This window comes from Euprymna scolopes, chromosome 18, assembly GCF_053919585.1.
Source record: "Euprymna scolopes isolate OS-2025 chromosome 18, ASM5391958v1, whole genome shotgun sequence".
Lineage (NCBI taxonomy): Eukaryota > Metazoa > Mollusca > Cephalopoda > Sepiida > Sepiolidae > Euprymna > Euprymna scolopes.
In genome coordinates, this window is record NC_136499.1 from 24,029,992 (window position 1) to 24,047,290 (window position 17,299).

At 33.9% G+C, this 17,299-nt stretch overlaps 1 protein-coding gene across 1 annotated transcript in view; it reads right to left on the reverse strand.

Annotated features, from left to right (window-relative positions):
* LOC145297526 (max-like protein X) overlaps positions 1-17,299 on the reverse strand; it is a 46,656-nt gene that overhangs the window by 13,500 nt on the left and 15,857 nt on the right. The window contains exons 2-6 of the mRNA XM_080143446.1: positions 12,949-13,024; positions 8,449-8,577; positions 4,620-4,717; positions 2,334-2,430; positions 950-1,049 (exon numbers count right to left, since the gene is read on the reverse strand). Coding sequence (XP_079999572.1) covers positions 950-1,049; positions 2,334-2,430; positions 4,620-4,717; positions 8,449-8,577; positions 12,949-12,997 — 473 coding nt within the window. The 5' untranslated portion in view covers positions 12,998-13,024. The remainder of the gene's footprint in view (positions 1-949; positions 1,050-2,333; positions 2,431-4,619; positions 4,718-8,448; positions 8,578-12,948; positions 13,025-17,299) is intronic.

Here is a 17,299-nt window from a genome sequence, read left to right on the forward strand (position 1 = left end):
TTAAAGAAACTAATAAAACAGTGTGTATTGTTCATGGTAAAATGTCTGAAAATCTGTGTTGTATTATAGTATGTGTGATAAACAAAAATTTCTTATGTTTTATCAAAGTGATTAAGGGTGAATGGTATATTGAATTTTATGAAAGTCATTGTGAAACTGTTTGAAAATACAATGTCTTAAACTGTCAAACAAATCTGAGCAGCCAATCAAATTAATAGAAGTCAAAAACCGAAACAGAAGGGCGCAGTAATTATTTATATACTGAATTGGTATTAAACGACTTTTAATAAAACAAAATGAAAAAATCATGGACGCGTGTAATAATTGAACCCTATGAAATATTTTGTTATGCAATTAATATTAATATCAAATATTTAATGAATTTTTTAGGAAGATTTAGTGTCTTTATGTGCAAACTAGGATAGGTGGAGGACATAATGAGTGTAAGTATCTTGCAAATATGACTCGTTTGGGAGAGTGATTCTCCTTGGAAATATTATAGGAATTTACAATATTGAATCTCTTAAACTGTCAAAATAAAATGAATAAAATCGAGTAACAAGAAAACACGCATCAGGTATTGCCAGGTGCTGTGACAATATTGAATTTATATGTGGCATCTGTATTTTTATTGCTATAATGTTTTTTTTTTAGAGGGGAAAATCATCTCTATTTTATAAATATAGAAGATAGAATAGAAGAATATATAGATAGAGATAGATAGAGTAAAAAAAACATTTGCTACTTTCTTTGTGAACTAAAAAATTTACAATTTATTTAAAAAAAAATTTTCCAATTTTTTTTATAAAAAAACTAAAATATAGAAAAAAAATTTCCTACCTTCTTTGATAAAAAAATAAAAAATTCACTATTTAATTTTTTTTTTTTATATACTTTCCTTAAAAAAAAAAAAAAAAAAAAAAAAAAAAAAAAAAACTTATATACATACGCTTTCATAATTTTCAGGGCCATGACTTCTTTCCGGAGACTGTCTAAGGCAACTTCCTGTTTGGACTTCTGATCCACTAAATAACTAATGTAGTCAATAGCTAAAAATGACAACAATATAAAATAAAGTTTAACTTTCTTTATAAACCAGTAAAAAATACACTTCATTCTGTACAAGAAATAGGTGTTAATTTACATCAGTGATCTTTAAAACCAATACATTTCAAGTGAAAACATTACGTACTTACATCATATGGCAAAATTAGAATAAATTCCAAAAAAGTTATGAAAAATGATCCAGTAGAAGAATAATTACACACAAAAATAGAAATTATTAAATTATTGAGTTTCATTGTATGTTTTAATGTGAAAGAGTTGTGAAACCAATTCAGTATGACAAACAATGGAGATAACAGCTAACTTAAATTAAGGGTCTGCCATCTTTAAACACAATATCTGGGAATGTAATTGTGGCTGATTTTTTATTTAAAATACTACTAGCACCTGATCTACTGAATCAAAAGATCACCAATGTAAATAAACAATAAGAAATGTATTGCAAATTAAGTGTGTTTGCAACTTAATTAAAAGAGACAAACTCATCTGACACTGTGCTTATATGCCCATTCAATTATGACAGCATCTTTCTTAACACCACAATATACAACTCTGTAAATGCACCCTATCCAAACAAAAAACTATTTAAAAAAGAGAACAAGAATTGGCTTTTTGCCTTTATCTGGCAAATATTAAGTGCAATTTGGTGATTGATAAAAGAAAAATATCTTGCATAATCAAATGGGACTATTTTAGAAGAAAAGAGAATTAATTTATTAGTATACTTGAATTACGCTTATTTAAAAAAAAAACAAAATACAGATAAAACTTAATGATGTAAATATTTGTCATACACCAAAGATCACATAAAAAAATTAAGTATTTTTTTTTTAGTAAGAAAATTAAAAATTTATTATTTTTAGCGATTAAAAAGTTTTAATTATTTTTAATACAAATCAAATCTCGGTAGCCATATTGAATTGTCGTCTTTGAATTTTAAAACAAAATGGAAACTCTCAGACCCATTCTTGCTTCTTAAAATTTGATTTTCTTAGTTTAAAAATAAAACTACTTAATCAATTTACAATTTTTTTGGAATATGACATCTTTGTTCCAGGACAAGTACCTACACTATAAAATTTTGTTTGTATTTTTATTTTTTCATTAAGTATAATTCGTAATAAGCATTGCATACTTTAAAAAAAAAAAAAAACTTTTACAAGTGACTTTAATTATAAAAGTTAGAAAGCAATAAAAAAAAAAAAGTATGTTATCATTTTTGACAGCCTGGGCTCACTAGCTGATTCTATAATATAGCCTCCACTTACATTTCTGTAACACTGTGGCTTTACTGAGTTTTTGTGAACCCAAACTATCAGGCTGTTGGCATTTGGGAACAATCATTTGGAGCTCATCATAACCTTTCTGTAATGAAAATAAAGAGATGGGAAAGAAAGGTTTAAATAACAACTATCAAATCAAATTCATAAGTGCATAGTCACAACTAGCAAGAGCACTTGGTATTGCCCAGGAATTAAAGTGGTGCCTGTATTAAAAAAAAAAAGATGTCACTGTAATGAAAATAAAAAGAAAGAAAAAGATTTAAATTGCAATTATCGAAGTCAATTCATTAATGTAAAGAGAAGTATTTACAGACATCATTTTAATGGTGGATGTTCTGTCGAACTACAAGCCCTTCTCCGACAAACCCGACAATCAGCAAAATCCCACCCCTACACAGTAGAGATCCTTAGATGTAAGAAGGCCTTCTACTCTAATAGTTTCTTCTCCAGAACTGCTAGACTCTAGAACTCCCTTCCGGGTTCCTGTTTTTCCAACTGTACTGACATTCAGATATTCAAGTGTAATGTGAACAGACGTCTTGCTGCTCAACTCCCTACATAATATCCCTGCAACTTATGTCTCTAATAGTAGCCCCTTACATCAAACTGTGCCTTGTTTAGGGTGAAAATGGAATAAAAAAAATTTTTTTAAACTAGGAAGGGCATAAAAATAATGCCTGTATATTATATAAAGAAGTTAGAGGTACAAACACCATCCACTGATTAGCTTGCTTTCTGTATGAAGTTTGAATTTTATTAAATTTGTCCCAGTGACTTGGATAGAACTGGGTGGAGTATATTACATGCTCTTCTAGTATTACATCTTGATCAATGCGAATACTCACTTCCTCACTGTGCACCTTATTATAAGGTATCTATAAACGAAATTTTAACACCATACTTGTTCAGTTCAGAAAATTATGAGTGTATTGGTGGATAAGCATACATACTTGAGTGAAGACGATGAAATTGGAATTGGAAAAATCAGAACATTTTGAGGTGTTGGAATCGGTATCGGAAAAATTTAAGCCATATTTCCGATTCTAAAAATAATTCTTATAATTTTTTTTCTTGGAATTAAAAAAAAAAGAAAAGGAAACAAACATGTATTTATTTATTAGAAGGTCGTTTACTTACAATACAAGACTAAAGCCACAGAGCCTAAGGTTAGGAATCATATTCCTATACATAGCATTAATTCTCAGAGTCTAATTTAATTTTTTTTCATTAGTAAACTATGGTAAGCAAAGTAAATATTTTAGAGTTGCCAATCCTCTTATCAAACATTTTGACATGCTCAAATTCCTTTTCATACCTATTCGCCAAACATCTATATAACATCTCTCAGAGAGTTCATAGTTTAATATCAAAAGATTTAAAATGCTAAGACAAGTTATTTTTATTTTTCTGGTGCCCTCTACTCTTGTCAGTGTCTGGTCACTACATCTTCTGTAATAATTAATGTTTTATTGTATTTTTATTTTCAGTTTTAGCATAATTGGAAAATACTTGTTTTGTACAGGCATCTAAAATTGTTGTACATCTTAAAGTTTAATTAAAGCTATTACATAAAAATAATTTTATCAAATCAACAATAGGTTCTCTACAGTGCAATGTATTTTGGACTAATTCACTGCGGGGAAGCATGTAAGCTCCTTCCAAGTGCCCCACCGTAGGTTCCCAAATAAAGCAGGCAATCGATCGATTTGATTGGAAACATGGTCAATTTCATCGATTGTGATGACAAAGTATTGGAAATGTGAACCATTTGTTGATCCTCATTCAATCCAGGCGAACATCGAGTCTCCCTGCTAGTGTATATATATATATATATATATATATATATATATATATACAAGTGTTCTAAACCAGTATTATTCTTCAGAAGGTACACAACGTATGATGCCACTAGCTGATAAACAAAACAAGCTCTACGGTTCCAGGATAGTATTGTCTGAAGAAAGCGGTTTAAATCCTACCCAAGGCCGGCCAGAGGCTTACTTAGCGAAAATGTGGTGAGACAACAACAACTATGGAAGGCAGTAATTGCTGAAGATGCAGATTCGGAGTTCCTATCCCGTCGCGGTTACCACCTGACAAACGCCAGATGAATAGTTGACCGAAACGTTGTGAAACAACTATAAAAGATGAGGATAATTGTTCGCAATAAATAAAATTAATAAATAATAATCATCTCAATAATGAATTTCAATTAAATAATATATAAAATAAGTTAAAATTTTCACACACATATAGTGAAGTTGTATTTACCTTTATAGCATCCCTTCGTTTTTGTTCCGCTTGGGTGTGAGCTTCTCGTCTTCTGTCCTTGTAACTCATCATCGTTCTGTTGTCACTGTCTTCATCATCTGGAAAAAAGATGCAGAGAAATTATTAGCAACATATGCATGACACAAAATTATAAGCAACATACGCATGACACAAAATTATTAGCAACATATGCATGACACAAAATTATTAGCAACATACGCATGACACAAAATTATCAGCAACATATGCATGACACAAAATTATTAGCAACATACACATGACACAAAATTATTAGCAACATACGCATGACACAAAATTATCAGCAACAGACACATGACACAAAATTATCAGCAACATACACATGACACAAAATTATTAGCAACATACGCATGACACAAAATTATCAGCAACAGACACATGACACAAAATTATTTGCAACATACACATGACACAAAATTATTTGCAACATACACATGACACAAAATTATCAGCAACATACACATGAAAAAAATTATCAGCAACATACGCATGACACAAAATTATTAGCAACATACGCATGACACAAAATTATCAGCAACATACGCATGACACAAAATTATCAGCAACAGACACATGACACAAAATTATTAGCAACATACGCATGACACAAAATTATTTGCAACATACACATGACACAAAATTATTAGCAACATACACATGAAAAAAATTATTTGCAACATACACATGACACAAAATTATTAGCAACATACGCATGACACAAAATTATCAGCAACATACACATGACACAAAATTATCAGCAACAGACACATGACACAAAATTATTTGCAACATACACATGACACAAAATTATTTGCAACATACACATGACACAAAATTATCAGCAACAGACACATGAAAAAAATTATCAGCAACATACGCATGACACAAAATTATTAGCAACAGACACATGAAAAAAATTATCAGCAACATATGCATGACACAAAATTATTTGCAACATACACATGACACAAAATTATCAGCAACAGACACATGAAAAAAATTATCAGCAACATATGCATGACACAAAATTATTAGCAACATACGCATGACACAAAATTATTAGCAACAGACACATGAAAAAAATTATCAGCAACATACGCATGACACAAAATTATCAGCAACAGACACATGAAAAAAATTATCAGCAACATACGCATGACACAAAATTATTAGAAACATATGCATGACACAAAATTATTAGCAACATACGCATGACACAAAATTATCAGCAACATACGCATGACACAAAATTATCAGCAACAGACACATGACACAAAATTATTAGCAACATACGCATGACACAAAATTATTAGCAACATACACATGACACAAAATTATTAGCAACATACGCATGACACAAAATTATTTGCAACATACACATGACACAAAATTATTAGCAACATACGCATGACACAAAATTATCAGCAACATACACATGACACAAAATTATTTGCAACATACACATGAGAAAAAATTATTAGCAACATACGCATGACACAAAATTATCAGCAACAGACACATGACACAAAATTATTAGCAACAGACACATGACACAAAATTATTTGCAACATACACATGACACAAAATTATCAGCACCAGACACATGACACAAAATTATTAGCAACAGACACATGACACAAAATTATTTGCAACATACACATGACACAAAATTATCAGCAACAGACACATGACACAAAATTATTCGCAACAGACATATGACACAAAATTATTAGCAACATACGCATGACACAAAATTATCAGCAACAGACACATGACACAAAATTATTAGCAACAGACACATGACACAAAATTATTCGCAACAGACACATGACACAAAATTATTCGCAACAGACACATGACACAAAATTATTTGCAACATACACATGACACAAAATTATTTGCAACATACACATGACACAAAATTATCAGCAACAGACACATGACACAAAATTATCAGCAACAGACACATGACACAAAATTATCAGCAACAGACACATGACACAAAATTATTAGCAACATACGCATGACACAAAATTATCAGCAACAGACACATGACACAAAATTATTTTCAACATACACATGACACAAAATTATTTGCAACATACACATGACACAAAATTATTAGCAACATATGCATGACACAAAATTATTAGCAACATACGCATGACACAAAATTATTTTCAACATACACATGACACAAAATTATTTTCAACATACACATGACACAAAATTATCAGCAACATACACATGACACAAAATTATCCACAACAGACACATGACACAAAATTATTAGCAATATACACATGACACAAAATTATTAGCAACATACACATGAGAAAAAATTATTTGCAACATACGCATGACACAAAATTATTAGCAACATACACATGACACAAAATTATCAGCAACAGACACATGACACAAAATTATTAGCAACATATGCATGACACAAAATTATTAGCAACATACGCATGACACAAAATTATTTGCAACAGACACATGACACAAAATTATTTGCAACATACACATGACACAAAATTATCAGCAACATACACATGACACAAAATTATTAGCAACATACGCATGACACAAAATTATTAGCAACATACGCATGACACAAAATTATTAGCAACATACCCATGACACAAAATTATCAGCAACAGACACATGACACAAAATTATTAGCAACATATGCATGACACAAAATTATTAGCAACATACGCATGACACAAAATTATCAGCACCAGACACATGACACAAAATTATTTTCAACATACACATGACACAAAATTATCAGCAACATACACATGACACAAAATTATCAGCAACATACGCATGACACAAAATTTTTAGCAACAGACACATGACACAAAATTATTAGCAACATACACATGACACAAAATTATCAGCAACATACACATGACACAAAATTATCCACAACAGACACATGACACAAAATTATTAGCAACATACACATGAGAAAAAATTATTTGCAACATACGCATGACACAAAATTATTAGCAACATACACATGACACAAAATTATCAGCAACAGACACATGACACAAAATTATTAGCAACATATGCATGACACAAAATTATTAGCAACATACGCATGACACAAAATTATTTGCAACAGACACATGACACAAAATTATTTGCAACATACACATGACACAAAATTATCAGCAACATACACATGACACAAAATTATTAGCAACATACGCATGACACAAAATTATTAGCAACATACGCATGACACAAAATTATTAGCAACATACACATGACACAAAATCCAAGTTTGGTATGCATCAACCTTTTTTGTCTAGTCATTCCAATTCTCTGTTCTGTTGTTAAGACTAAAGTTGTCTTTTGGAATGTGCAACACGTCTTGTTGGGACGATTAATCAGAATTGGGAATTTTTAAAAATTGGAACATTTGGAGATATCATAATCAATATTGGAAAAAATTTTAATTTATTTTTCGATACCAAAAATTGTTCTTTTTATTTTTTTTCTTTAACCTCATTTGCCATAGCTCGTATTCATGATGAAATTATAAATATTTATTGATTTTGGACATATTACATGGGTTTTTGCAGCCCCCCCCCCAAAAAAAAAAACCATTATTTAAAAAATTTTAAATGAATCAGTTTTGGTAGTGGTATCAGATTCAGGAATTTAAAACAGAATTAGTAATTGTGTTGGAATCAGGAAAAATATTGGAATCATCCCATCACTATTTAAAACAATGCAAACATTAAGAAATAGATAAAACAAGATTACAAACCAGTGTTGTGGGCAGAAGAGGCAGAGGAAACACATCCAGCTGCAAGGGAGCCTGTACTATTTGCTCGAGTGAAAGTGAAACGTGGATCTCCAGGGGGGCTGGTCTCGATCTTCAAATCACCATCCATCACTAGAATTAAAAAAAAAAAAAGAAAATTAAGTAAGTACCAGACAGCTTTCTAGAAAGAATTCCAACTAGAAAGATATCAGGGAAACAAATACAAACAATAGTCATCTGATTCATGTGAAACAAGCCGAGCATGCAAGGTCCTCCCTCCATGAGTGAAATTTTTTTTTAAAATCCAAGGCATGATTACTGAGAAAAGTCCAAACAAACGAACAGACCAACGGACAAATGCAAGCGAATTACTAGGTTCAATCTCTCTGTCATATTATTAAGATCGTTCTTTGTTTTGCTTGCTTTTAACAATTCTCTTTCCTTTTGTTACAGCCTATATACTTGTACTTCTTGATGAATAAAGCCTCACAGGTTATCATTCCCCTTCCGTGTTGTCCTCACTACAACTTATTCATCAAGAAATCTGACTTAAAATGGACCAGTTCTTGAAACCACAGCGTTTCGATGGTAGCCCTTCAGCGCCCGATTCTTCAGACCATTGGACACATTGGCTGCGCACATTTGACAATTTCCTAAATGCAATCAACTGGCAACCCACTGACAAACTGAATGTCCTTATTAACTATATTTCCCATCCAGTACACAAACTAATAGCAAATTGTGACTCTTATGAAGCTGCCATCTCAAAACTCCAATCTCTTTTTGTAAAACCCTCAAATATTGTACATTCTAGCAACTGCTAAGCAGGAACTGGATGGAACTATTGGTGACTTCTTGCAGAAACTGGACTCATTAACCGCTGATTGTCGCTTCAAGGCAGTAACTGCAGAAGAACACAGTGATCAAGCAGTTCGCAACACCCTCATAACAGGTATCCGTTCTCAGGCAATCCGGCAAAGACTCTTTGAGAGAACACTCACATTAAAAGACACCTCCGACTTACCCCATTCGCTAGAAACAGCCCAGAGATAAGCCGAATCTTATATCAACCTCACACCATGTGGCGCTACCACCGAACCTTCAGTGTCTGGCGAAGCTCTTGTTACTTCAGAAAATCTCTCTGCTACGACTGGAGAAAAGTGCTTCTTCTGTGGTAATCGACGAAATCCACGCATTAAGTGTCCTGCTCGTAATGCAGTTTGTAATAGTTGTGGCAGGAAGGAGATTTTTTGGCTAGTCTGTCAATCAAGCCACGTCCCTAGGAAAATAACCTCTGCCTGCGAACCATCAATCACATTCATAGTAACTGCTGCATCACCCGATTGCCCATTGAAAGCTATAATCAAACTTTCCGTGAATGGGATAATCCTAGAAGCCCTTGTGAATACTGGTAGCTCAGAAAGCTACATATCATCAAACATTATCCATAAATATGGCTGGTCAAAGCAAATTTCCTGCAGGAAGATATCAATGGCGTCCACAGACTTGTCAAGCAACACTTTAGGTCACTGCTATGTGACATTATCATATGAAGGATCTCCATACCCACGTTTTAAACTTTCAGTCCTATCTTCCCTCTGCTCAGACGTCTTACTTGGACATGACTTTCTCAAACTACATTCCAAAGTAGAAATACCCTTCAAAAGTCATAGAGATCCCTTCACCATGGCATCCCGTCTTATTTCCCCACCATTATTTGAATATTTAGCACCTGCTTGCAAGCCCATTGCTACAAAATCCAGAAGACACTCACTGATCAATCAAGAGTTTATTCAAGCTGAAATTCAAAATCTCCTAAAAGATAGTGTTATCGAACCCTCTCGCTCTCTCTGGAGGGCACAGGTACTAGTAATCATTAACGACCAACACAAGAAGCACCTTGTCATTGATTACAGCCAGATCATCAATCAGTTCACTTACCTTGATGCTTACCCTTTACCAAGAATCGAAGATCTAGTCCACAAAATTGCTTGTTATTCTGTCTTTACTATCCTTGACTTACGGAATGCGTATCATCAGGTACCGATACTAGAAGAGGAGAAGAAATTCACAGCCTTCGAAGCTTGTGGGAACCTATACCAATTCTGCCGCATTCCACTCGGTGTAACAAACGGCATATCATGCTTCCAACGGTCTATAGTCAACCTAATAAAACGGGAGAAGATCACCAACACTTTCGCACATGTCGATAACATCACTGTATGTGGTCGTACTATGAAAGAACGTGATGAAAATCTTAATCACTTCTTAGATGTTGCCAGGAAACACAAAATAAGTTTAAATGAGAACAAAAGCATTATACGAACAGAGAAAATCACTTTCTTAGGGTATGAAGTGTCATTGGGAGTTGTAAAGCCAGACCTTGAACGCTTCCGGGCTTTAAGACATCTACCTCTACCGCAAGATGCAAAAATCACAGCAGCGGGTCGTCGATATATTTTCATATTATGCTCAATGGATTCCTCGCTTCTCAGACAAAATATGACGTCTAACACAAAATCGAGTCTTCCCTCTACCAGAATCCTGATCAACCGATTTCTCCAACCTCAAAGAACAACTCGAACACACTTCCCTTACAACAATTGATCACAGCATACCCCTTATTGTAGAAACCGATGCCTCTGACATTGCTCTGGCTTCCACTCTCAATCAGAATGGGCGTCCAGTTGCTTTCTTTTCTCCATCACTTTCAGTCAGTGAACAACACTACTCTTCTGTTAAAAAAGAAGCACATGCCATCATCGAGGCAGTGTGTAAATGGCGTCACAACCTTACTGGTTCCGCCTTTAAGCTTATTACAGACCAACGTTCCGTGGCATTCATGTATGACCTGAAACATTCAAGCAAAATAAAAAACGAGAAGGTAGAATGTTGGAAAATAGAACTATCGGCACTCACATTTGACGTAATCTATCGCCTTGGGAAAAAGAATGCAGCCGCAGACACACTTTCTCGAACGGTTTGCTCCTCAACTAATCCAACAGGCGTTCAAGACCTACACGTTTCATTGTGTCATCCAGGTATAACACGAATGTCTCATTTTGTACGTCTACGTAATCTTCCTTATTCCATCGATGATATTCGACGACCTATTGGGAACTGTGCAGTTTGTGCAGAATTAAAACCGAGATTTTTCCATCCCACCAATTTCAAGCTTGTCAAAACGACTCAACCATTCGAACACTTAAGTGTTGATTTTAAGGGCACATTGCGATCTAACGGTCAAAATAAATATCTATTGACAATCATCAACAAATATACGCACTTCCCCTTTGCCTTACCTCGTCGAGATATGACCTCACAAATAATCATAAATTGTTTCTGTCAACTATTTTCACTGTTTGGCATACCTTCCCTCATTCACTCTGATAGATCCATCATTTCTCTCAACGGAACTAACAGACTTTCTGCATAAGAAGGGAGTAGCAATAAGCCGCACAACCGCCTATAACCCACAGGGAAATGGCCAGGTGGAACAACTGAACGTGACCCTATGGAAAACAATATCGCTAGCATTGAAGTCCAAAAAGTTGCCAATTTCTCCTTGGGAAACAGTTCTACACGATGCCTTACACTCCATCCGTTCCTTACTGTATAGTGCTATTAACGCTACAATTTAAATTCAGGTTCGGTCCTGATGAAACGTAACCTGTGGTTATCTAAGTACGAGCCATTTGTCGACGAAGTCGAGTTGCTGGAATGCAACCCTCAATATACCCATGTTAGACTCCCAACTGGAAAAGAGAAAACAGTGTCACTGCGATAACTTGCCCCAAAACCACAAGATACACTGCTACACACTAATGACGGTACTATCTCACAGGAAGCTGAACCTCTACAACCAGATACCGCGTTAGAACCTTGCATATCTGAAGAATCCCGGGAAATTTCATCCGCCGATATAGCACCTGATAAAAATCCATCAGAACTTATTCGTAAGCAACAATGTGTCCACCCCTACCACCTGAGAAATATAGATACTTGAACTTTTGCGTATCATTCCATAACCCCACTCTGAACATTTTCCACCCGGGGTGTTTGTTATATTATTAACATCGTTCATTGTTTTGCATGCTTTTAACAATTCTCTTTCCTTTTGTTACAGCCTATATACTTGTACTTCTTGATGAATAAAGCCTCACAGGTTATCATTCGCCTTCCGTGTTGTCCTCACTACTCTCTTTTGTCGGGGACCAATTACGTATTATTCTTTGGTTTAACATCGGTTTTACATGCTATAAATTGACTTCCAAACTAACCTAACTAGGTCTTTATTTATCACTTTTTCTCCCAAGTCTATCCTTATCACTTCCTCTCACATTTTCCTTTTCTATGCCTTTCCAAACCATTATAAAAGCAAAATACAGGTTCTTCTCCTTACCAAGATACTTTTCTTGCATTAGATTTAAGATAAACATAGCATCAGCTGTACTCCACTCAGTCAGAAAAATAACATTTTACTTATTGAAATTTCATACTCACTGTTGGACTGATCCAAACTAGAATCACCAAATGGACTTCCAGACATCATGTTTTTTTTTTTTGCTTTGTTTTGTTTCTGAAAAAGAATGAAAACTACGTCAGATAATATTATCATCTAATTAAAACTGTGATGATTGGAAACTGGATTGCATGCTTATATCTAAATAACCATGCTGGCTTAAGGGTCATTGCAGATTATAATAATGCCTAAGTTTGGTGTTGCAGAGGTTGTAATCTAGAGGCAGAGGCCCAAACACTCAGCTCATGAAATTTTTAAAGTTATAACTCAGATCTCATGAAATTGGATGCTATTATAAAGAGAGTGAATTTTGTTATACACTTGGAGGTTGAATCCTTACTTTTTATGACTTTATGTTTTTACGGATGGCTTGTATGATGATGATGTTCGTTCATCGCTTGCGAAGATGACCATGATCGTGCAATTGTTCTGTGGGTTCGAAAATGGCTTATCAGACCGATTCAAGCTCTAAAGTATTTTCCGCACGTTGGATACTTGTGCAATAATTCTGTATCAGATATGTTGCCTACTCTCTTTTCTAATGCCACGTTTTTCTCTTGCGTTCTTCATTGCGTGCAAATTCAGCAATTGTAGCCCCTTGCACGCCAGGAACATCTGTCTTGAGTTAGTTTAAGAGAAGTAAAACTCCTATTCCAAATCCGGGTAGGATAAACTCGTCAGCCCTGAAAGGTAATCTAATCTAAGGGAAATAACCCTGAAAGAAAATTCGGAGTGGAGCCCCTTAGGTAGTTACTTTGACAAAACAATCTCCAGTCATTCTGACTATGTTCTGCCATTGGATTCAGATTGTTTTCCAAGCGACAGAGTGTGAACAACGCTGCACAATTTCTCTTCACTTTAAACTAATTCACACGCAAGTTGTGATACAGATGGCTTATTAATACATTGACTAGCAAATCTAGAGTGAGCACTAAGGCTGCTGGTAAAATACTCATCAGATGAACCAATCTTCGCTGATGCAAGCAACAAAAAATAGTCTGTGTAGCGCATGAAAGCCTGGAAGGTAAGGAGTAGAACTAATGTTGATAGGCGTGACAATGGTTTATTGTTAGAAGATTGCCTCCGACATTTTTGTGTGTTTCTTCCTTTCATGTATCTTTTCGGAGTGCCCCCTCACACACACACACACATACATTAAAACTGCAAGTGGGAAGCAGGTAAAACAATTTGGGGGATGATTAATCAGAATCAGAAAAAAAACTTTTCTTTACGTCACAAGTGTCACGCTCATACATTAATTCCATAGCTAATATAACATACTGAGCCAACGGGCCACGGGTAATCTAGTATATAGATAAATGTTACCAAAGGCAAGTTAAGTTACTCTTCTACCTACTCTGGTAAGTTTTTGTGTTTCAACTTGTTTTAAAGCATTTATTTACTTTGAAACAAAAGTAGTGTTGAATATTAATTAGAACAAGAAAAAATGTCTGACATTAAATGGTCATCTGGGTAATTTTGATAAATGCTTAAAAATCAAAAACTAAACAAAATGCTGGTAGAAACCCATTCAATACATGTCACCAATGGCGCAAAAATGTAATGTTCTACCAGTATTTTGTTTTCGATTTTTGAACGATTATCAAGACACCCCAAATGACTGTCTAATGTCAGCCATTTTTTTTCTTGTTCTAACAATACTCGACACTACTTGTATTTCAAAGTAAATAAACAGGGGCATTTTGCAGTATAAATAAAGAAAAACAAAATATTTGTTAGAAAACAAATATACAACAAATTAATGTTATCAATGACAAGATAAGTTACTCTTCTACCTACCTGGATACGTTTTTTTTTGTTTTTTTTTTTTACTTATTTTGAAGCATTTATTAGAACCCCAATAAATGTCACTGTGACTGCGGTAGAAAAAGAGTTGTTTGTTTAAATGGCAGTTGTGTGGCGATAGTGACAACTCTGAAATGATTATCTGGGTAACCGCGACTTGAAGGCATTAAATATTCTCATCTCTTTGGTGAGTCACTTTATGGCTTGAAGTATAACTAAAGCCATGAGCAATGAATTGGTGTTGTGTGTGTTTCCACTGAAGCGAATGAAGCCGCTGCAGCATGTAAATGAAGAGTAGCAAAATAGGCAAATGTTTATTTTATCTTTTTATTTTATACAAGTGAGCGTTATAAACCATCCTTGGTGTATGATTACCATTTCCTGTTAATTTCAATGTTATGTGACCAGTAGTTTAAGAATTTATTGGTTAAATATTTACTGACAGATATACACACATACATACATCTATTGTTTTATTTATATAGACAACATTAAAAATGTAGGAATGTAATTGTTATATAGTGGAATGCGTTAGGATCAATATAACACAAAATACCTTACCACAGCCTTCTCATGGATATGTTTGCAGCACATGTTGAAAGAATGGAATAATTATGAACAAATAAGAAACCACTCGCTGTTACATGGCGATATATGATTATTATGAAGACACACACACATAACGACAATTCAAACATCATAGATGAAAGGTTAGAAGTCCAAGTATGATAACAGGAACGAACGGGAATGATGCTCATATCTACATTTTGAAAGTTACTGTTTTCCCTCCAATTTCTGCTTCTGGTCATTGATCTTGCGAAAAGTCGCGAGTATTTAAAGTTTAGGATTACGGACAAGGGGAGGCAACTTTGCCCAAAAAAGTAAAGAGTTACTCCCCTTGCATTATACTTTTATATGCTTGGGATTGAAACTGCAATCCTACTGTTAATAGCTGTTCATGCTAACCGCAAATCCAACAGGTGAAACAATCTGAAAATGTTGTAAATTAACTAAATATATTCCCTTTTTTTTTTTTTTCATTTTTCTTAAACTTTTTCTTCTAGGGGATGGGACATCCAACCAGATGTCTGACATTTACCCCTATTTTAGTGAGTCCAACCAAGAGATCTTTTCAGGATTCTAGCCGTCCCTTTCAGTACAATCGTTTTTATTTCACTTGCACTTGGTTCACCGGGTATGTTTGCTATGTACTTTTTAAAGTTCTTTTTCATAAGCCCAGTTGCTCCTATGATTACTGGTATAATTGAAACGTCTCTTCTATGCCTGTGAATGTGCCATGTCAATTTATTTATGGGAAAGAGATGTCATTACGAAGACACTTATGCCTGCTAAGTTTTAATTTCTTTTAATGTTGACCTCTTAGCAACTATTTTAATTGGGTAAAGATACCCACCCCCCAAAAAATGCTATCATTTGAGCCGCTCTGCGACCTTCCATCTCAGAGGAGATATAGTTTAAAAAAGTGGAGACAGACATAGTGAGTTTTATAAATGATTAAACATTTATATTTTTATTTCATATCAAATATTTATTTTATCATAATTTTTATCCATTAATGAAGCCAAAGTGCCAAAATTGTTGTGACTTTGGCCGGCAGACTAAAGCAGGACAACTTCTGTCAGGTCTGCCAGCTTTAACAGGACAACTTCTGCCAGGTCTCCTATAATACAGCAATTGAGTCAGTGTAGACTTTCCCAAATGCTTGTCATTGATTCAGGTCTCTTTGCAGTCAGCAAAAATTGAGTTTTTCTAAATTGACCTAAAATTTTTCAAAGTTTTCAGAAAATAATTACCTCTCTTGTTACAATTTGAACTCTCCAGTTTCTTTCTTTTTTTAACAAAACTTAATTTTCCCTAATTGTCTTCGAAAACTATTTTCATTAATAATTAATATTCTATTCTAACTTATCATTTTTCATAATTTTTGGATATGCTCATTACTGCAACATGACAAGTAAGTAGATACCATTGGTTTTACTTGAAATTCAAATGTTTGACGACAACTTCTTTGAAAAAAAAAAAAAAGGCCAATTTATAAACTCAGGCTACACTTTTAAAGACAAAAAAAGGCCAATTGTAACATTTTTATTAATATGCTCTATAGACAAAGTAAATGGTTACACCAAAGCTGTTAACTCTGGGCTAAAAAAAAAAAGCAAACAAACTTTAGACAATCTTTTAAATGATTTATTTAAATTGGAAAGTGTGTCAAGTGTCTTTAATGTTACTGCTGCTAATGCTATTAATACTATGACTATTGCTATCATTACCCTATTATCATCAGCAGCATTTTTTTCCGATCTTGACATCGGGTATCAACATAACTTTGCGAGTTTTGCTTCTAGGTCATTTCACAGCAGTAGTTTCATTGCTTTCTTTTAGGAGGATGCATATTTTCTCTTAATTATTATAATTATTAATGGAGATTTAACTTCATAACTCAACAATTACTTCTTTAAAACAAAATAAAACAAATTACCTCAGTCTAGAAGGATCTTTTTTATT